Here is a 23,261-nt window from a genome sequence, read left to right as displayed (position 1 = left end):
AAAAAAAAAAAAAATTTTTTTTCATGTAGCGAGACGAGGTCTTGCTACATGATAGCCGCTGCTCAGCGGCATCCCCCCAGCCCCTCCGATCGCCGCCGGCGATCGGAGATCAGGAGATCCCGTTCAAAGAACGGGATCTCCTGGAGGGCTTCCCCCGTCGCCATGGCAACGGGGCGGGATGATGTCACCAACGTCATAGACGTCGTGACGTCAAAGGGGACTCCGATCCACCCCACAGCGCTGCCTGGCACTGATTGGCCAGGCAGCGCACGGGGTCTGGGGGGGGGGGGCGGCTGCGGTGACACGTATAGCGGCGGATCGGCGGCATGCGGCGGCGATCGGGCACTGCACGCAGCTAGCAAAGTGCTAGCTGCGTGCAGCAAAAAAAAAAATATGCAAATCGGCCCAGCGGGGCCTGAGCAGTGCCTCCCGGCGGCATAGCCCGTGCTCAGCACGGGCTTACCGCCAGGGAGGTTAAAGAGAATCTGTACTCTAATATTCTTACAATAAAAAGCATACCATTCTATTCATTATTTTCTCCTGTGCCCCTTTGTGCTGTTGCTGCCACTCTCTGCTGCAATCCTGGCTTGTAATTAACAGTTTTAGGCAGTGTTTACAAACAAACTAACCAGCTTCTAATAGGCTCAGCTAAGCATAGTGTGTGAGTCATTCACAGTGTGCAGGGGGCCTGCAGAGGGTGTGTATCGCTTCTACCAATCACAAGCAGCCCTGCACATTCCACACAATCAATCCTTAGCCCGACAAACAGGACAGAGGAAAGATACATTGATTTATTACAGAGACAGTGCAGTTAGGAAAGACTGCAGTAAGCCAGAGCAGATTAGAACAGGCATAGGAACTTATAGGATAGAAGAACTAAGGCTGAAAAATTTGTTACAGAGTCTCTTTAAAGAGGAACTCTAGTGAATATAATGTAATTAAAAAAGTGCTTCATTTTTACAATAATTATGTATAAATGATTTAGTCAGTATTTTCCCATTGTAAAATATTTCTTCTCCCTGATTTACATTCTGACATTTACCACATAGTGACATTTTTACTGCTGGCAGGTGATGTCAGTGGAAGGAGATGCTGCTTGCTTTTTTGGCAGTTGGAGACACGTGTAAACAGCTGTTATTTCCCACAATGCAATGAGGTTCACAGACAGGAAACTGTCAGGACCATGGTCCTGACATCTTACTGTGGGAGGGGTTTCAGCACAATATCAGCCATACAGAGCCCGATCAGGGGCGGACTGACCATTAGGGCACTCGGGCACGGACCGAGGGCCCGTGGTCAGGGGGGGCCCGCCACCCGCAAGAGAACCCTGAGCAGGAGGGGAGACAGCCAGTGAAGGAGGGCGATGGGCATAGCAGCGGAGAAGGGGGGAAGTTTCCCCCCCCTTCTCTCACCTTGGGGCCCCCCTTCCTGGCTCTCCCCTCCGTAATCTGCATAGTGCAAAGTAAACAGCTGGAAGCGGCTGACAGCGGGTGGAGATTTACCGCTGTTCAGCCATTGGAGGGATCGCTGATCTGTGTGCAGCTAGTGTGGGCTTGAGAAGCCCAGACTAGCGGCTCACAGATCAGCGCTCCCTCCGGTGGCTGAACAGCGGTAAGTTTCCGCCCGCTGTCAGCCGCTTCCAGCTGTTTGCACTTTGCAGATTACGGAGGGGAGAGCCAGGAAGGGGGGGCCCAAGGTGAGAGGGGGGGGGGAGAAACTTCCCCCCTTCTCCGCTGCTATGCAAATCGCCCTCCTTCACTGGCTGTCTCCCCTCCTGAAGACACTACAAGCCTGGCTGCATATACTGGGGGCACTTACAGACCTGGCTATACTGGGGGCACCTATACACCTGGCTGCATATACTGGGGGCACTTATAGACCTAGCTACATATACTGGGGGCACCTATACACCTGGCTGCATATACTGGGGGCACCTATACACCTGGCTGCATATACTGGGGAGACCTATACACCTGGCTACATATACTGGCGGCACCTATACACCTGGTTGCATATACTGGGGAGACCTATATACCTGGCTATACTGGGGGCACCTATATACCTGACTGCATATACTGGGGAGACCTATACACCTGGCTACATATACTGGGGGCACCTATACACCTGGCTGCATATACTGGGGGCACCTATATACCTGGCTATACTGGGGGCACCTATATACCTGGCTGCATATACTGGGGAGACCTATACACCTGGCTATACTGGGGAGACCTATACACCTGGCTGCATATACTGGGGAGACCTATACACCTGACTACATATACTGGGGGCACTTATAGACCTAGCTACATATACTGGGGGCACCTATACACCTGGCTGCATATACTGGGGGCACCTATACACCTGACTGCATATACTGGGGAGACCTATACACCTGGCTACATATACTGGGGGCACCTATACACCTGGCTGCATATACTGGGGGCACCTATATACCTGGCTGCATATACTGGGGGCACCTATATACCTGGCTGCATATACTGGGGGCACCTATACACCTGGCTGCATATACTGGGGAGACCTATACACCTGGCTGCATATACTGGGGCACCTATACACCTGGCTGCATATACTGGGGGCACTTATACACCTGACTACATATACTGGGGGCTCTTATAGACCTAGCTACATATACTGGGGGCACCTATAGACCTGGCTGTATATACTGGGGGCACCTATAGACCTGACTGTATATACTGGGGACACCTATAGACCTGGCTATACTGGGGACACCTATAGACCTGGCTATACTGGGGACACCTATACACCTGGCTACATATACTGGGGACACCTAAAGACCTGGCTATCTATACAGGAGACACCTATAGACCTGGCTATCTGTACTGGGGACACCTATAGGCCTGGCTACCTATTCTGGAGACACCTGTAGACCTGGCTACCTATACTGGGGAAACTTATAGACCTGGCTATCTTAACTGGGGACATCTATAGACCTGGCTATCTTAAATGGGGACATCTATAGACCTGGTTATCTATTCTGGGGACACCTGTAGATTAGGCTACTTATACTGGGGACACCTATAGACCTGGATACCTGCACTGGGAAAACCTATAGACCTGGATACTTCCACTGGGGATACCTTTTGACCTGGTTACCTATACTGGGGGCACCTATTTTGGGGGAACTGCTGCCAGATTAACTATTTTTGGGAAACTGCTGCTGCCAGATTAAGTGTACTTTGAGAAACAGCTGCCAGATTATGTGTATTTTTGGGGAACCGCTGCCAGATTGTGTATAATGGGGGAACTGCTGCTTCCAGATTCTGTGTATTTTGGGGGAACCACTGCTGCTACATGTATTTTTGGTGATCCGCTGCCAAATTATGTGTATTTGGGGGAACCGCTGCTGCCAGATAACGTCTATTTTGGGGGAACGACTGCCATATTATCTGTATTTTGGAGGAACCTCTGCCAAATTGCATGGATTTTTGGTGAAATGCTGTCAGATTACATGTATTTTGGGGGGAAACACTATGGCAGAGTTCAAACTTCCCCGGCAGACCTTTTACACCACTGCTAAGGTCATGTATATTTTGCCCCACCCATGACCACGCCTACATTCTGTTGCGTGACCACACCCATTTTTTGGCGCGCCACGCTACGCGCGGCGCAGGGGTTTTTGTCAGTGTACAATATAACATATTTACTGTTGTCAATAAATTATTATATCTTAGTCTGTAAAAATATAACGTGAAAGGTGGGAAACACTGGTATGGGGGCCCCATAATCTCCTATTGCCCGGGGGCCCCATGAGTTGTCAGTCCGCCCCTGAGCCCGATGATCCGTTTGTGAAAAGGAAAAGATTTCTCGTGGGAAAGGGGGTATCAGCTACTGATTGGGATGAAGTTTAATTCTTGGTCACGGTTTCTCTTTAAACAGGAAGTATTTATAAACTTAGTCTATAAGTACCCTGATCCTATATGAGGAGACACAATGCTCTACAAACGTGATGCAGTCAGTATGTATATTGCGTACAGTATTACCAAAGTAGTAATAATAAGTATTTAATATCTCTAAATGATGAACAAAGGATGACCTCAAGCCTCCCTGTCATGCACCTTAACCTAATCTTAAAGCAGTATGATTAGACATGCAATGCTAGGGAAAAAACACATATATAAGTAGATAAATACTTGTATTTATGTATTGTATTGTATTGCTCATGTATTGTACTGTCCATGTTTTGATTTCAGTGAATGTTATATAGTAAATGTAGAGAATTCTGTTGCTGGTGAGAACCATGTCTTTTGCCCACAGTTTAGGCTAAAGCCTGATGTAATTTCTGCCCTTTACTTTTTTTTCTTTTCTCCTCCAATCGCTGAATCACCTCAGCCTTGCTTGTAAACACAAGTGAGCAGGGGATCGTGTTTCAGCTAGGCAGCTAGGCAGGGAAATAAAGAGAAGAGGAGGAATATATTATAGATAAAAAGAACCCCCAGCTTGCAACTGTTTAGCACTGACTACTAAAGGGCCAGTGCTCCTTAAAGAAAACCTGAACTGAACATAAAAAGTCAAAATAAACATACACAAGTCATACTTACCTTCTGTGTAGTCTACTCCTCAATCTATTTTTCATCTCCTGCATCCTGTTTGTTCACTGTGATCAAGGGAATTCTCCGTCCTCCATTTTGAAAATGGCCATTACTCCATAACAGCTTTCTGGTCAGCACACAGTTAAACTGTAACATTGCTCACTTGAGCCATAGGGAAACATGGACACATCAGTTCTCCTCTCAGCTGTAACTGACAGCAACTGATATTTTACTGACAGCAACTGATATATTTCAGATCTGACAAAATATTGTCAGAACTGGAAGGGATTATTGTCAGAAGAAAATGATGAGCTTCTGAGAGGAACTGATGGCAAGGTAACTATGTAATGTTCATTTGAAGTTACCTCATGTGTTTATTTTAAATAATTTTACTCAGTACAGGTTCTCTTTAAGTATGTAATAACTCCAAATCATAACAGCAGAAAAAGTTTTGAATGCAGGATTAGCATCTTTATCACTTAAAGAGACACTGAAGCGAAAAAAAAATGATAATATTATGATTTGTATGTGTAGCACAGCTAAGAAATAAAACATTAAGATCAGATACATCAGTGTAATTGTTACAGAAAGAGTTGAGAAACTCCAGTTGTTATCTCTATGCAAACAAGCCAAGGGCTGTTATCTGACTTTTATTATCTCAACTGTTCCTGGACTATTTACTTTTCCTCTGCTAGAGGAGAGGTCATTACTTCACACACTGCTCTGAAAGACTCATTTTGAATGCTGAGTGTTGTGTAATCTGCACATATTATACAATGATGCAATGTTAGAAAAAACACTATATACCTGAAAATAAAAGTATGAGAATATTTTCTTTGCTGCTAATCTTCTAGTAATTATTCATAGTACACAACCAATTCACTATATCATATTTTTTTTTTTCGCTTTAGTGTCTCTTTAATACACTCAGACCAGTTGCTGTTGAAATTAGATTTTTATGGTGACCATTCCGCTTTAAAAGCAAACCTGAAGTTGAAGAAATATGGGTAGAACCTCCCTTTAGAAAGAGTTCCTTGTCTCGCTGCTCTGTACACTTTCTGCCTTTCCTACCTTCCAAATCGTAGATTAGGAAACTCAGAAGTATGTAGATTAGGCGTTCCTTCTCCGTTACAACTCCATTCACTGCATGCTAATTGCAGGTGATTGCCTTCAACCACTGCAGCCAAACGATCAGCATAAGATCAGGCTACTGACATATTTAAAAAGGAAAATAGGATCACAGCCACCTACTCACCAACATCAAACTCAAATCCATGTTCATGGAAGGTGTGACAGGTTCCTCCAGCTTGGTCATGCTGCTCCAACACAAGGACCTTCTTACCAGCCTTGGCAAGAGTGACAGCTGCTGTCAACCCACCGGCACCACTGCCAATAACCAAGGCATCCAGGTTGGCAGGGATCTTATCCTGGGAGAAGCCTGCAGAAGGCAAAGAGAAACAGCCATACATGGCAAAAGCTGAGCCTAATTAAGTAGATTAAATAATAAATTGTAACCCAGTCTATATAAGTGCAATATTGTAGGATAATACTGAGAAAATTAAATTTAAAGAGAACCTGTAACAAAAAAAGTTCCCCTGGGGGGTACTCACCTCAGGGTCCCAATGAGGCTTCCCCCACGCCTATAGCTGCAGGCAGTCCTGCGCTGGCTCCCCCGAAGAGTCCCGCAATCCTCCCTCGACAATCCTGACAAGTGCTGATAAATTTACCTTTCTTGGCTCCAGCGGGGCCACTGTTGTGGCTCTCCGCATGGAGATAGGCGAAAATAGCTGATTTCCGTCGGGTCCGCTCTACTGCGCAGGCACAGGAGACTTGCACCTGCACAGTAGAGCGGCCCAACGGAGATCGGCTATTTTTGCTTATTTCTGTGCGGAGAGCCGATACTGCGCCTGCGCTGGAGTCGGGGAGGTAAATATTTACATCGCTGTCGTTCCGGGAGGATTTTCGCTGCCGCCGTTTGACCGATGAGGACAGGGGAAACCTCAGTAGGATCCGAAGGCTTCCCTCACCTGAGGTGAGTACCGCACAGGGGAGGTTTTTTCGTTACAGGTTTTCTCTAAAAACATACTTACAAATGTGGACAATTGTTCTGGTAACCCTACAGCTCATTTAAAGCAAACCTGAACGGAAAATTGAAAAGTCAGAATAAACATGCACAAGTCATACTTACCTCTCGTCATCAAGCCGCGACCCGGAATTTAACAGCCGTGCGAGTGAGGATGCCGGCCAGAGAGGAGCGGGCTAGATCTGCTCATCCCTGGAGCCTGGGAGGTGAGTAAAGGCTGCTTCTAATACAGGGGACAACGGGCTACACAGGGGACACCATGGCTAGCTAGCTATACTGGGGATCCAGCTGCCTGACCCCCCCGCCCCCCAAATGTCCCCCCCCCCCGCATGTAAAATGGCCTGGTAATTAAGGGGGCTTAGGCAGCCAGTCCCCAAAGGGTTAAGCTGCGCTGCTAAGCAGTGCCTGGGTCTGACTTCAGAGAGACTCAAAGGAGGTTACTTGGGATGTGTGAGTTTGATGACAAGGAAACGCATATTATATATTTGTGTTTCCCTGCAGAACTCATTTTCAAGGATACCTTCTGTAGTTCCTCCTGAAGTGACCTTAACCAGCCTAGCGTTACGGACGAGCTCAGCTCATCCAGTACCGCCAGGCTGGATATCTCAGCCCCTGGTCAGTCGTCTTTTTAAAAAAAATTTAAAAAAACACAGAGCTAGCACTTTACTAGCTACATGTTTTATTTGTTCGCCATCGCTACGCGCCGCAAAAGAGCCCCCCCCTTCCCCCCCCATACCCATAGAACAGCCTGGCCAATCACCACCAGGCTGCGGCTAAGGGGTGGATGGGGACTCCCACTGACGTCATGACGTGGATGACGTGCTTCTGAGCGCCTTCTCACCGGAAGTGACGTAACGGCGCCATGGCAACCATGCCATGTGATGCCGATTACGTCTAGGGGCCGGCCGCCGGTGTCCAGAGCGAGAGTTTAGATTGTTTGGTGGCGTATAAAAGCCACGCTTTGCACAGCAGCACTTTACAACAGCCTAAAAAGGATCCTCCAGTTCCCTTTGATAAAGGTATACGAAACAGCACTGTCAGGGACTCTGGTTATGCCTGCTTAAAGAGACTCCGTAACAAAAATTGCATCCTGTTTTTTATCATCCTACAAGTTCCAAAAGCTATTCTAATGTGTTCTGGCTTACTGCAGCACGTTCTACTATCACCATCTCTGTAATAAATCAACTTATCTCTCTCTTGTCAGACTTGTCAGCCTTTGTCTGGAAGGCTGCCAAGTTCTTCAGTGTTGTGGTTCTGTAATGCATCTCCCCCTTCCAGGCCCCTCTCTGCACACTGCCTGTGTATTATTTAGGATTAGAGCAGCTTCTCTCTTCTCTCTTATCTTTTACAAGCTGGATAAATCCTCCTCTGAGCTGGCTGGGCTTTCACATACTGATGAATTACATATGGGCAGAGCTGTCTGCACTCTGCAGTAAGAAACAGCCTGACACTTCAGTGGAAGATAGCTGCAGGGGGAAAGAAACACACAAATGATCTCTTGAGATTCAAAAGGAAGGGTGTATACAGCCTGCTTGTGTATGGATGTATTTTCTATGTGTGGACATACTGTACATCAACCTACTTCCTGTTTTGGTGGCCATTTTGTTTGTTTATAAACAAACTTTTTAAAACTGTTTTTAACCACTTTTAATGCAGCGAGGAGCGGCGAAATTGTGACAGAGGGTAATAGGAGATGTCCCCTAACGCACTGGTATGTTTACTTTTGTGCGATTTTAACAGTACAGATTCTCTTTAAGGTTTACTTGTTTACATTTTTGCCGATCTGTCATTTCTTCAAGCTGCCTCAGTGCTTGGATGCACGGACTTTTTACACAGACTCTCCTTGCTTGATTATTTGTTTTGTGTATCAGATGCAGATCTATTGTCCATTTTTTGTGTAAACCTGTTTTGGCTATAAATCGTGTATTTGCCATTAGTGTATATGCAGTTTATTATGTAATATGATCATATACTGTATGCTGTTAGACATTTGTATCAATTCCATATTTTTTACACTTTTTCAATACAAATTTGCAATTTTGAAGCTTGGTGTGCGGGTTATTGATTGTATTATACATGTATATCTAGGACTGATGTCCTATTGACCAACCCAGCACCCACGTAGATCACGCTGCATTTTTTCTATTATGCATAGAGTTGCATCAGGTGTGCAGGCCTTTTCCTAATTTACTAATTCCGATCGTCGCCATGGCGACGAGGGAAGCCCTAACAGGAGATCCCATTCAGAGTGGGATTTCCTGTTAGGTATGATCGCCGGCAGCGATCTGAGGGGTGGGAGGGATAGCGCAGTGATGGGGGATTCATGTAGCTAGCTACATGAAAAAAAAAAAAAAAAAAAAAGGTGAAAAAAAAAACCATCCGTGGCCGAGCGCCGCACAGAATCAAAACGCCAGGGTGGTTAAACTTAGTCTATCATTTGTCACAAAATCTCCCAGGGTGAGTAAACAGCATACGTCCACCACTTAAAGGAATCGTCAGGCAAAAAAAAAAAAAATTTGTTTCACTTACCTGGAGCTTCTACCAGCCCCATGCAGCCATCCTGTGCCCTTGTAGTCACTCACTGCTGCTCCAGTCCCCTGCCGCCAGCTAGTTTCGTTTTTGCCGACCTCGGGGTCAGAGGGCCGCATTGCATACATTTTTATGCATTCCCGCTGGTGCAGGAACATTAACACATACATTTTTTTTCCCTGTTGCACCACTAACACATAAAAATGTATGTGTTAATGTTCCTGCACGGGAATGCGTAAAAATGTATGCAATGAAGCCCACCAACCCCGAGATCGTCAAAAAACAAAACTAGCTGGCGGCAGGGGATTGGAGCAGCAGTGAGTGACTACGAGGGCACAGGATGGCTGCATGGGGCCCCAGGTAAGTGAAACTCTCTTTTTTTTTTGCCTGACAATTCCTTTAAAAGAACAAAGTCTTAGATTTTCGTATGTTTGGTGAATTTTAATGCAAAAAAATAAACGTTTTTGTGAATTTTCACACAAAAAAAAGTTTTTGTGGTTAAAAATTATGTTTTATTTGCAAATTATCACCATATTGCTAAAATACAACATATTCTCATGAAAATTTTTCTCAAAATCGAAAATATTTTCTATGCGCAAATGACTTTGGTGAAAATTTGCAAACAACACTGGGTATAAGCTTAGTATTGTGTCAGACACTGCTTAGGAATAACCTCTTTATTTTGTATTGTGATACCTTTTATAAGACTCGAATGGCCTCAATTCTGGTAGGGTTATCAAACAAATTACCTCATGTGAGGTAATTTATCTCATGAGGTAATGACACTTAGCAATCCTGGTAGGTTTTAGTCATGTTTTACCTCATGAGGTAAATTATGAGGTAATCCATGAGGTAATTTACCAAAAATAGCTATTCTCATGGAAATTATGGGGCATGTTAGCACATCATTTACTGATCAGTTTAAGACCTGCCTGTACCTGGAGGTAAAGTCAATTTGCATGCATTTTGCAGTTTTTAGTGGAGTTCCTACTGCTGTTTTAGTGTCGTTCCTATTCAGGTTGTGTAATAGAAAAGAATCGTGGAAATAAAACTCCAAATATTTACTGATTTTTTATTTATTTATTTTTTTTTTTAAAATAAGAGATGTCGATAATTATACTTTTCATAGGTTGCTACATAATCAAATACACCTTCCTCCCTCAAAAAAAAAAAAAAAAAAAAAAAATCCTCCAAACTTATGGAAGACAAATCCAAATCCTAACTTATGGAAGACAATTAAAGACTACTATTATTTATTTACTGCATGCTTACCACTGAAATACCTCATGTTTGACCTCACTTTATGCATTTACCTCATGTTTTACCTCATGTTTTACCTCATGTTCGGAAATGGAGAAAAATCTTTCAGAATTGCCATATAAAGAGGAAAATACCTCATGAGGTATTTTACCTACAAAAAATATTTTCCTCACATAGCTGCCAGAATTGAGGTCAATTTGATTGGGAACTCCGATAATTGCTCTCAGGGAATGAGAAGGTAATCCTGTACGCACCTTGTTTAAGCACTCTGTCTCTCGTCCTCTTGTCGGTGACCAGCGGCTTTGGTGGCTTCACGCAATCCTCCCGGAACAGAGCGCCCCATCCGCAATAAAACCGCAGGTAGAGATACAGCAGCAGCACAGCTCCGGCCAGGAGGGCACACGCTGTCCATAGTGTCATTACTGGGTGCACCTAACAAACAGCTATGTCCACACTGCACACTACAGCAGCACAGGCAGCAAATGCGGAGTGTTCAGATGCATACAGCACACACCACACATACAACACAAGCCTATTTATATATAGAGATTTATAAGGACAAAGGTTCTTTCTTATCACAGCAAATCCACTTGAAATGATTGGAATCACCTTCTGTAGGAACAAAGAACATCATCAAGGACCTGGTGTCCAGACAGAGCATTTCTCTACACAAAACCAGATATATATTTATTGCCCCCAACTGTCTGGGGGGGGGGGGGGGGGGAGGAGGGCAACCTAGTTCATATCACACAAGGAAGCTCCTCTGTTCAGATGGATGTGACTTTATCTACAGGCTTAAAGTGGACCCAAATTAAAAATACAAGATTTCATTTCAGAAATAAAATCTATTTTCTAAATTATAATAATAAATAGCAGTCTTTTTTCAGCTGCATGATGACAAATATAAAATATTTTACATTTATTTATTATTCATTTCATATTGCTGGGACAGAATCCATCAGACTGGTGGAGGAGATAAAAAATCAAAACACAGGCTGCTACTAATGATGTCACAGGGGAGGTGATCTCAGCTTGTGTGAGATTTCACATAGACAATGCCCCTGTGAGGGAGGGTAGCTGATGACAAACACACCCATGATCTAAAACCTCCTACTAAGCTCTGAAGTGATGGCTGCCAGCTGTGTAACCCTAGTTATGAAAAGAGAAGGGTGAAAAGCATGCACTGAAATGCTCATAGGCTTGAAGGAGTGTTTATTTATCTTTGTATGTGTCAGAGTGGTGCAACTAAATATTTTGAATTAAAAAAATGTTTGGTTTGGGTCCAATTTAACCTCCTTGGCGGTAAGCCCGTGCTGAGCACGGGCTATGCCGCGCAGGGGGATTTCTCAGGCCCTGCTGGGCCGATTTTTATACTTACACTTTGCTAGCTGCGTGTGCCCTCTGATCGCCGCCACTCCGCACCGATTACGCGGCGCTCCCCGCGCCGTGAAGGCCCCCCCCCCAGACCCCGTGCGCTGCCTGGCCAATCAGTGCCAGGCAGCGCTGAGGGGTAGATAGGGTCTCCCAATGACGTCACGACATCGATGAACTTTGAACGGGATCTCCTGATCTCCGATCGCCGGAGGCGATCAGAGGGGCTGGGGGGATGCCGCTGAGCAGCGGCTATCATGTACTATCATGACTTTGTCTCGCTACATGAAAAAAAAAAATTAAAAAAAAAAAGACTTTGCTGCCCCCTGGCGGATTTTTAATAAACCGCCAGGAGGGTTAAGCAAGATCTCCACGCTATTGCCGAACTCCAACCTCGCCCTCAAAAAATCCATACAAATATCTATTACCCCACCAGGGCCGGATTTACAAATTTTACCGCCCAAGGCCACTGTTAGCTGTTGCCCCCTTCAGTATACGTAACCAGATGTCCCCTCCCCTCCTCCATTTTAGGTAGCCAGATGACCCTTCCCCCTCCCTCCAGTATAAGTAGCCTGCTGACCCTTCCCGCTATTATAGACAATCAGATGATCCTTACCCCCCCCCACACCTCCAGTATAGGTCGCCAGATAACCCTTCCCCCTTCCTACAGTTTAGATAGCCAGATGACCCTCCCCCCTTCCATATAGCCAGCTTCACACCCGCCCCTTAATCCTGTGGTGCCCTACGCCATGGCTTTAATCCAGCCCTGTACACCACCGCACGCTATCCCTGATGCTGGCACTCGTAAAAATTGCACCACAAAATGATGGTGCACAGAGTAATGTGGGAGGAGGAAAACATCAGCTGCATTTGCTGTGGGATTGGTGAAAGGAAGGTGGGCCCATCCAATGACATTTTCACTGGGACTTTCATGGTTTATAGATACACCGCTGGTCTCTAGGTAAGTGTCCACTTGCGTTTGTCCCCCACAAGTGCTCCCTTTTGTGTCCACCCAGCATTCCCTTTCCCGGTACCAGTGATGGGCAGATATTTTCCGTGATCACGGATTAGCCGGGATTCACAAGCATTTTTTCACTATTCGGCTTTGGTATTCGACGCCGTGATCGATATTGGATCACGGAAATGGGCCACAAAAATTCCATGATTACAAATATTCGGAATGCAATCACGGTCGTGAACGCGGGGATCACAGTAAAAATTAATTTGTGATTATCTCCGACCGACTTTAGCAGTTAATAGCAAAGCCCCCTTGCATGGTAGGAACATTAAATTTCCCCTCTTACATGGTAGGAACGCCAAATCTTAACATTTTGGCTCCAATGCTCCCAATTGGTTCCTTATTGACCAATGGGGATCCTTCTGATCCCCATTGGTCTGTTAAAGAGAATCTGTATTGTTAAAATCGCACAAAAGTAAACATACCAGTGCGTTAGGGGACATCTCCTATTCCCCTCTTTCACAATTTCGCCGCTTCCTGCCGCATTAAAAGTAGTCAAAAACAGTTGTTAAAAGTCTGTTTATAAACAAACAAAATGGCCACCAAAACCGGAAGTAGGTTGATGTTCAGTATGTCCACACATAGAAAATACATCTATACACAAGCAGGCTGTATACAGCCTTCCTTTTGAATCTCAAGAGATCATTTGTGTGTTTACCTTTTGTCCCCTGCAGCTCTCATGCACTGAATAGTGACAGGCTGTTAGGCTGATTGTTTCTTCCTGCAGACAGCTCTGCCCGTGTCTAATTCCTCAGTATGTGACAGCCAGCTCCTTTCACAGCCTAACAGAGGAGGATTTTTATTCAGCTCTCTTTCACTGATAAGAGAGCAGAGATGTTTCTGGCTTATGTAAATAACACACACACTGGAGTTTGCATAGAGGGGCCTGGAGAGGGGTGTGCATAACAGATCAGCACGGAAGAGTTGGCAGCCTTCCAGACACAGGGCGACAAGTGATTGATTTATTACAGAGACTGTGATAGTAGAAAGTGCTGCAGTAAGCCAGAGCACATTAGAATAGGTTTAGGAACTTGTAGAATGGTAGAAAAAAGGATGAAATTTTTGTTACAGAGTCTCTTTAAGGAACCGATGTGGAGCCTGGGAGCCAAATTTAAAGAGGCTTTTCTCTCAGCGATACTTAGTATAGCTGAGAGAGTGTCCTATGCGGATGCATTGCCGTCGGCTCCCGCTGTCCTCCCCACCTGCCGAAACCTGTCACCCTTACCCATGCTGGCACCCAGTGAACCCATGGGTGCACTGGGTGCCAGCATGGGTGAGGGTGACAGGGAGGACAGCGGGAGCTGGTGGCAATGCATTTGCATAGGCGGATGTGCTCTCTGCTATACTTAGTATAGCTGAGAGCTGCGGGGTGTGAGGCGGCGGGTCGGCGTTGATCTTCAATCCAGGTGAAGATTGCAAGATAGAGCATATTGGCGTGGAACCTTTTCCAAGGATATTAGTGTGGGAAAATTTTTTTTAAAGGTACAGGTAAGTATTTCTGGTTAATTAAGAATAATAAAATACTTTTTTTTCGTTGTGTTTTTATTTCACTTAACCCTTTATGGAAATGTGTAAAAGTACCCCTATACTCATTTCTCCTGGGAGGGGGCGGGCATCTGGGGTCCTCTTCTTAAAGGGGACTCCCAGATGCCACCATGAACCCCCCCCCAGGGAGTCATCGCCCCCACCTCCTCCTGGGGCACCGGAGGAGGGAGGAGCCCCTTGTCCATGGATTGTAAAAGGGTTCTGGGGGAGAGGGGAAGGCTTGGCCGCCCCTCTCCCCCAGAGCCCCCCCATACCATTGACCATGTGGGCTGGTATAGCTCAGGGTGCGAAGCCCCAGTCGGCCGGGGCTCCGTATTCTGGCTATCCCAGCCTGCATGGGGGGCAAGGGGTTAAAGAGGCTCGGAAGGGGGGACCCGTGTCATTTTTTTTTTTTAATTTCCCACTATCAGCACACACTTTTTTTTTATATTTTTTTCCCGCTATCTTTTTAACATATCCTGCACATTTGGTGTTGCTAGGATGTAAGGGGCCTTTGTTTCACTAAGAACTGTCATTTACCGGCTTACCGCATTTAAATGTATACTTTTTTCCTTTGAAATTTTAATATCAATTTTCTCAAAAACTATAAGGTCTTTTTGAAAAATGTTTTTCCTCTTGTTCCCACTGTTCTTCTAGATATCTGGCAAATTTGGTGTTTCTACCATGTAAGGGAGGGGGCTTTCTATTAACTGCTAAAGTCGGCTGGTTTTGGTGGCTTTTTAATCACGAATACTTTGTTTGAAATTCTAAAATCGATTTTCTCAAAAACTAAAAGTTCTTTTTGATTTTTTTTTAATTGTAGCCACATCTCACTTTTATAATCATATTTTTTTAAATCACGGCCGAATAGGTCGAATCCGTGATTGGATGGTATCCAAGCATCACTGCCCACTTGCTCAACAAGTGGCTTCTCTTGCTTGAATAACTACCTATATAAAAATACAAGGTCACATGGGGCTTAAAGTAAACTTGAGACATTTGAAACAAAAGTATTCTACTTACCTGGGGCTTCCTCCAGCCTCCTGTAGTCCGATCTAGCCGGGTTGTGGGTCAATGCTTGTATGAGCCCCCGATTGCATTCCCATTACATGGAGCAACATGTGCAGGCACAGTTCCGGGTTTAACTAACTGCACTAGGGCAGAACTCTCCTGGCTAAGAGTATTTTTGGGGATTGTTTGCAGTCGGAACTGCTCTGCGCAGTAGAAAGTAAACCTCAACTGGCTCAGTAGTGCAACGGAGAGGACGAGGAGGAAGCAGATGGGACAAGGGGGCTGGAGGAAGCACCAAGTATAAATCAGTCTGTTGTAAATGTATCGGATGCACTTTAATCTGCCTCTGTCTCGTAACTTGTACTGAAGTTTAGACGGAACTTCTGCTTATTCTGCATAGCTAGCTGATTGTCACTTGCCAGCTGTTTATCTTGAGTACACAAGGTCAGTTATTGTAGCTGGTAGTTGCAATAGGGTCACCCTAACCTTTCATTTAAAAATGTTAATTTAGCAATGTCATATCTAAACTGGTTTGTAAACCGATGGCTAAATGAGGGAAGCACAGATTATAACTTGCAACTTGAATCTCTTTCAGCTTGTTGTAGTCTCTTAACCCTTTATCAGCCAATTTAGAGGCTTGCAAGTACTCCAAGCCAATTTATTTTAGCTCTTTTTTTTTTTTTTTAATTCATTGCTACATTTTCTTGCTTCTCATTAGTACTGCCGTAACCCACACCATAGGCAATATTTGGATATTGCAGTAATGGTAAATCACTGATGCATCCTGCCATAATGCAACAAAGAAGTATCCCTGGGAACAATACTGGTACCTAATTACATGTGCTGTGCTGATGCTGAATGGGCAGTTAAATAATAAAATCGAGCAAAATGGGGAACAGGAGGGACCTTAATGGCAACAAGCAAGGTAAGATGGTTACCAAGAAGTTATTTTATTTATCCTACAAACTACGTATTTATTTTTAATAATTAAATTTACTTTAGGTGTTCTTTAAAGAGAGTCTGAAGCGAGAATAAATCTCGTTTCAGACCTCATAGTTAGCAGGGGCATGTGTGCCCCTGCTAAACCGCCGCTATCCCGCGGCTTAACGGGGGTCCCTGATCCCCCAAATCCCCTTGTTTCAGCAGGGGAGCGCTTCCTGGTTGGGGCAGGGCTAACCGCCGCAGCCCTGCCCCACGCGCGTCTGTCAGCGCGTATCTCCGCCTCTCCCCCGCCCCTCTCAGTCTTCCTTCACTGAGAGGGGCGGGGGAGAGGCGGCGATGCGCGGCTGATAGACGCGAATGGAGGCAGGGCTGCAGCCGTTAGCCCTGCCTCCAGAAGCGACCAAGTCTGCGACCAAGTGTCGCAGTGGGGGGTTTGGGGGTGAAGGGACCCCCGTTTAGCGGCGCGATAGCGGCGGTTTAGCAGGGGCACACATGCCCCTGCTAACTATGAGCTGTGAAGCGAGATTTATTCTCGCTTCACACTCTCTTTAAAGAGGAACTGTAGTGAAAATAACATAATTAATAAAAATGCTTATTGTTTACCATACAGTATTATTATTATTTATTGTATTTATAAAGCACCAAAATATTAGGCAGCGCTGTCCTCATTTATAGATTGTTTACTCAGTGTTTACCCATTGTAAAATTTATAGATTGTTTACTCATTTTCATTGTTTCATTTTTTTTGCCCATTGTGAAATCTTTCCTCTCCCTGATTTACATCCTGAAATGTATCACTGGGGGCGACATCTTTAGTTCTGCCAAGTGATCTGTACGGAATGTTCGCTACTGACAGTTCTATGCACAGAGGGAGATGCTGCTTGCTTGGCAGTTGGAAAAAGCCATTATTTTCCACAATGCAATGAAGTTCACAGACAGCAAACTGTCAGGCCCAGGGTCATGACATCACATCATGGGAGGGGTTTCACCACAATATCAGCCATACTGATCTCCCCCCCCCCCCCCCCCCCCCCGATGACCTAGTTGAGAAAAGGTAAAGATTTCTCATGGGAAAGGGGGTATCAGCTACTAACTGGGATGAAGTTTAATCCTGGGTTACAGGTCCTCTTTAACATTGGTATACAGAAATCAGAAATGAGAAAAGAGATTACAAACTATTTATTTTTACATATAGAAGTTTTATTTAAAATCAGTAAAATCAGAAATATACATCACAAAACACAAGGAAGTCACACAGAATATATGTCAGATCTACATGTATTGGCAGTGTTATGCTGTAGAGATAATAGGCGAAAACAGTTCCAGCTACAAAGGCCTCACAGGTCTTCAGCATATTGTCTATGGTTATACACCAGATCTTATTTAATAACATCGCACAGAGGAAAACAGAATGCTGGGACACTTGAAGCCGGAAAAGGATAAGGAAGAAAAGGGGCCCAGGGCAAGATAGCCATTTATGGCCTACGGCTGATGATCACCTGGCTTTTTTTAGTAAGATTTGGGGGGGGGGGGGGAGATTTGGGGTTAGCACCCATCAGGCCCCTAGGCTCTCTCCAGGCCCTAGGCAACTGCTAGTTTTTTTGTTTTTTTTTATTAATGTAGAGGGGAGCTTCATCCAACATTTTGCTGGGCAGGCCTATTTAGATGGCTGTTAAGTTCAGGTAAATTTGGCTCCACTCATGACCACACCCACATCCCTGTGCATGGTCACACCCCCTTTTTATCTGCAGTGCCTAAAAGTGACCTGGATCTCTTAGGAGCCTAGCAACGCCCCTGATTACTACCACTTTGCCCCAAAGATCTCACGGATGAAAGTGAGATAAATTGTGTATCGGCTACTGCAACTAATCACGTTTTTTTCTTTTTGTAATCTGAACTGATTGGAGCTTCTTCCAGTCCACTGTAGCCTTACAGGTCCCTCGGATTTCCTCCTGGTCCGCTCCGTTGTGTCGCTGTGCCCCTCCGAAAACTCACCATCTGAACCCGTCATGGGGTATCGCTCTCCCGTGGTGGGGAGTGTAATCGAGGAGGCGCGCATCCTGGGCCTTACATTGGCAGTAGCCCACAACAGGTGATCTTTTGGAGTGAGACAGTGGCACCGAGGAATGGACTGGGAGGAAACTGAGGGACCACCAGGGCTAGAAGTAAAAGTAATGTGGTCCACCACAGACATATTGACAAACTCCATTTAATCCTGCTCCATAGGAGTGACTGGCAATTCTTGAGCTTAAAATTTTAACTACATATAAACATATACAAAGAAGAAGTATGTTTCTTCCAGAGTAAAATGAGCCATACATTACTTTTCTCCTATGTTGCTGTCACTTACAGTAGGTAGTAGAAATCTGACATTACCGACAGATTTTGGACTAGCACATCTTCTCATAGGGGGGTTCTCAGGGTTTTCTTTATTTTTAAAAGCCCTTAGTGAATGGCAGTTGCTCTGTCCAACTGCCAAAAAAAGTGTGCAGCAAGCAGGGAGACTGGCCAGCAGCTTTGTATAAATCTTTTTCAGGGAATGTCTTTATAAAGAATAAAGGCCATGCTGAGAATCCCCTATGGAGAGATGGACTAAACCAAAACCTGTCGGTAATGTCAGATTTCTACTACGTACTGTGAGTGACAGCAACATAGGAGAAAAGTAATCTATGGCTCATTTTACTCTGGGAGAAATGTACTTCTTATTTGTATGTGTTTTAAATGATAAACACTCCCCACACACTAGAGGTCAGAATTCTTTATAGAAGTGACAGACTTCATATTGTTATTATAACAGAGTCTCCCCTCCATACACTAAAACTGGACCCCTAGTGGTCGGAGAGTGAAGCAGCTGCTTATCTCTGTACTCAAAGAACTATTACATACACAAGGCGGGGCTGAATAGGAAGATTAAATGGAGCAAGTTACTTTATCAGTGCCTTTACCCTATAAATAATAATGACTGTTGAATCCACTGTAAGAATTGTCACTGTACAGTAGAGCCACAGGTCATACATTTTTTTTTTTTTTATAAATGCCCTCACTTTGCTCTGTTGTGGAGAGTCACAGACAAACATAGAAAAAAAAGGGGGAAAAATAAAATTAAAAAAATTGGAAAAAGTGATAATACCACATTGATCAGTGGAAGTCACTATCTCAGTTAGCATTATAATTGGAATGTAGGCTTAAAGCACACGAGGCAGATGGTGTCCACCACTAAGTTTTGACAGTGAAAAGAAACGTATGAGATAAGTGATTGTATCTGTAGACCTGGACCTAAATAGAACTTTCCTGGAGTCCCATATCTTATTTTGGGTTTAAGGAAAATCTCAGTTTGAGGTCAGTTTAAAGTGTACCTGAGACGTCGGATTAAAAAGCTTTGTTGCTTACCTGGGGCTTCCTCCAGCCGCATGAGGATGGATGCGTCCCACGCCATCCTCCCTCGGTCTGCCGTTCAGCCGCAATCACTCCCGGCATCTGGCTCGGTCGCGACAGTCGGGTCGGCTCCACATGCGCAGCAGAGCCATATGGTGTTACTGACCCAGATGTCGGGAGTGATTGCGGCTGAACGGAGGCACTCGGGAGGACAGTGTGGGACAGTGTGGGACATATAGGTGCTTATGGGGCTGGGTAAGTAACAAATCATTTTAATCTGACCTCTCGGGTTTTCTTTAATGTTACACTAACATGGCTGCTGCTCATTCAGCTTCCACACAGAGAAATGATGACCCATGTAACTTTTCATCACTACCCTTGTCCTGCTATCAGGAGTGTTTTATAGCCACACAGAAGTTTTATGGCATCTCATTAGTTTTCAGGAGAGCTGCCGATTGCAGTCTCACTGCTCCGAGGGCACAGATTAAGCAACTGTTTATTACGCCTTAGGGGCCTTTTACACTTAATGCATTGGTGTGTGTTAGTATGCTTTTTTTTCCATAGCAGTACATTGTGAAAAAAAAACCTTTTAGTTAAAATGCCTATAGTTTGAACTGTGCCATAGGAAAACATAGCATTACTTTGAAAATCAGTTTTCTTTCAGTTATATAACTGAGAGCAACTGATTAAAGAGGAACTGTTGTGAAAATCTTAAAATTTAAAACACATACAAATAAGAAGTTCATTTCTTCCAGAGTAAAATGAGCCATAAATGACCTTTCTCCTATGTTGCTGTCACTTACAGTAGGTATTAGAATTCTGACATTACCGACAGATTTTGGGCTAGTCCATCTCTCCATATATAATAAAACCCCTATGTCCCTGCATACACCTGTCTCTGTGTAGCGTTGTCCGGGCTTTTTGCTACTGCGCATGTGCACAGCACGGACCCAGCCTCACAGAAACAGGATGACAAGAACAGGGAGCCGAGCGGGCGGCCGGGTGTGCGGCGTTTGAGCGGGTGGCCCGGGAGCGCGTGCGCGGGTCGCAAATGGCGGTGGCTGGCTGGCGGATGGCCGAATGCGCACGCGGGCAGGGCCGAGCCTGGGCGGGTGCTGCGGGTGCAAGGCACCCAGGCGCCTGCCTCTGAGAGGCGCCGCCCGGCCGCCGCTCTCCCCCTGTGGCCGCCGCTCGCTCGCTCCCTCCCTCCCTCTAGCCGCCGGCGCCGCGTCAGACCTCGATCAGGCGGGCGGGCGCTAGGACCTAGCACGCCGCACTGATATGCGGAAGTGACATCACTTCCGCATATAGAGCGGGTGCGCCTGGCGCCTTCTTACTGGTCGGGTCGCCCGCTGATTGAGGTCTGAAGCTGCTGCAAGGTGAGGAGGGAGCGGCGGCGGCAGAGGCAGCAGCGGCGGGAGGGAAGGATTGGGTGCGCTCCTGTCACTACCTAAACGGGGACCCTATACCCCCTGGCTACCTATCCTGGGCACATATTACCCCCTGGCTACCTATCCTGGGCACATATTACCCCCTGGCTACCTATCCTGGGCACATATTACCCCCTGGCTACCTATCCTGGGCACATATACCCCCTGGCTACCTATCCTGGGCACATATACCCCCTGGCTACCTATCCTGGGCACATATACCCCCTGGCTACCTATCCTGGGCACATATTACCCCCTGGCTACCTATCCTGGGCACATAATACCCCCTGGCTACCTATCCTGGGCACATAATACCCCCTGGCTACCTATCCTGGGCACATAATACCCCCTGGCTACCTATCCTGGGCACATATACCCCCTGGCTACCTATCCTGGGCACATATACCCCCTGGCTACCTATCCTGGGCACATATACCCCCTGGCTACCTATCCTGGGCACATATACCCCCTGGCTACCTATCCTGGGCACATATACCCCCTGGCTACCTATCCTGGGCACATATACCCCCTGGCTACCTATCCTGGGCACATATTACCCCCTGGCTACCTATCCTGGGCACATATTACCCCCTGGCTACCTATCCTGGGCACATATTACCCCCTGGCTACCTATCCTGGGCACATATTACCCCCTGGCTACCTATCCTGGGCACATAATACCCCCTGGCTACCTATCCTGGGCACATAATACCCCCTGGCTACCTATCCCGGGCACATAATACCCCCTGGCTACCTATCCCGGGCACATATACCCCCTGGCTACCTATCCCGGGCACATATACCCCCTGGCTACCTATCCCGGGCACATATACCCCCTGGCTACCTATCCCGGGCACATATACCCCCTGGCTACCTATCCCGGGCACATATACCCCCTGGCTACCTATCCCGGGCACATATACCCCCTGGCTACCTATCCCGGGCACATATACCCCCTGGCTACCTATCCCGGGCACATATACCCCCTGGCTACCTATCCCGGGCACATATACCCCCTGGCTACCTATCCCGGGCACATATACCCCCTGGCTACCTATCCCGGGCACATATACCCCCTGGCTACCTATCCCGGGCACATATACCCCCTGGCTACCTATCCCGGGCACATATACCCCCTGGCTACCTATCCCGGGCACATATACCCCCTGGCTACCTATCCCGGGCACATATACCCCCTGGCTACCTATCCCGGGCACATATACCCCCTGGCTACATATCCTGGGGACACTGGCTGTTTGTCATTATGTGCATTTGCTGGTGAAAAGCAGTCTCTTGTTATGTGCATTTGCTGGTGAAAAGCAGTCTCTTGTTATGTGAATTTGCTGGTGAAAAGCAGTCTCTTGTTATGTGCATTTGCTGGTGAAAAGCAGTCTCTTGTTATGTGCATTTGCTGGTGAAAAGCAGTCTCTTGTTTTGTGCATTTGCTGGTGAAAAGCAGTCTCTTGTTATGTGCATTTGCTGGTGAAAAGCAGTCTCTTGTTATGTGCATTTGCTGGTGAAAAGCAGTCTCTTGTTATGTGCATTTGCTGGTGAAAAACAGTCTCTTGTTATGTGCATTTGCTGGTGAAAAGCAGTCTCTTGTTATGTGCATTTGCTGGTGAAAAGCAGTCTCTTGTTATGTGCATTTGCTGGTGAAAAGCAGTCTCTCGTTATGTGCATTTACATGGGGAAAAGCAGTCTCTCGTTATGTGCATTTACATGGGGAAAAGCAGTCTCTCGTTATGTGCATTTACATGGGGAAAAGCAGTCTCTCGTTATGTGCATTTACATGGGGAAAAGCAGTCTCTCGTTATGTGCATTTACATGGGGAAAAGCTGTCTCTTATGTGCATTTAGTGGGGAATTTTTGTCAGTAAAAATAATCTTTTGTCAGTAAATTTTTAGGTATTTGTCAGTAAAAAATAACGTGAAAGGTTGGCAACACTGGCAGGCTGTGTGGCGCAACGGGAAAGATACAGGCAGCCCACCTTGGGCTTGGCAGGGGGGAGGAGCCGATGTCAGCGAGCGAGAGTAGGGTGGCCGCAGGCAGCCATAAATACGCAGTGTGTGACTGCGTCGCACTCGCAGAGCCTCTCAGCCTGAGTCAGTCCAGAGACTAGCAGACTGTCACTCGCAGGAAGCCAA

At 45.9% G+C, this 23,261-nt stretch overlaps 1 protein-coding gene across 1 annotated transcript in view; it reads right to left on the bottom strand.

Annotated features, from left to right (window-relative positions):
- Nucleotides 1–10,866, bottom strand: part of LOC137540927 (all-trans-retinol 13,14-reductase-like) — a 95,305-nt gene extending 84,439 nt beyond the window's left edge. The window contains exons 1-2 of the mRNA XM_068262105.1: nt 10,701–10,866; nt 5,830–6,012 (exon numbers count right to left, since the gene is read on the bottom strand). Of these exons, the coding sequence (XP_068118206.1) occupies nt 5,830–6,012; nt 10,701–10,866 (349 nt within the window). The remainder of the gene's footprint in view (nt 1–5,829; nt 6,013–10,700) is intronic.
- Between the last annotated feature and the right edge of the window lie 12,395 nt (nt 10,867–23,261).

The sequence above is a fragment of the Hyperolius riggenbachi genome, chromosome 12, assembly GCF_040937935.1.
Source record: "Hyperolius riggenbachi isolate aHypRig1 chromosome 12, aHypRig1.pri, whole genome shotgun sequence".
Taxonomy (NCBI): Eukaryota; Metazoa; Chordata; class Amphibia; order Anura; family Hyperoliidae; genus Hyperolius; species Hyperolius riggenbachi.
Note: the sequence above shows the minus strand (reverse complement) of the source record. Positions and strands in the feature narration are given on the sequence as shown.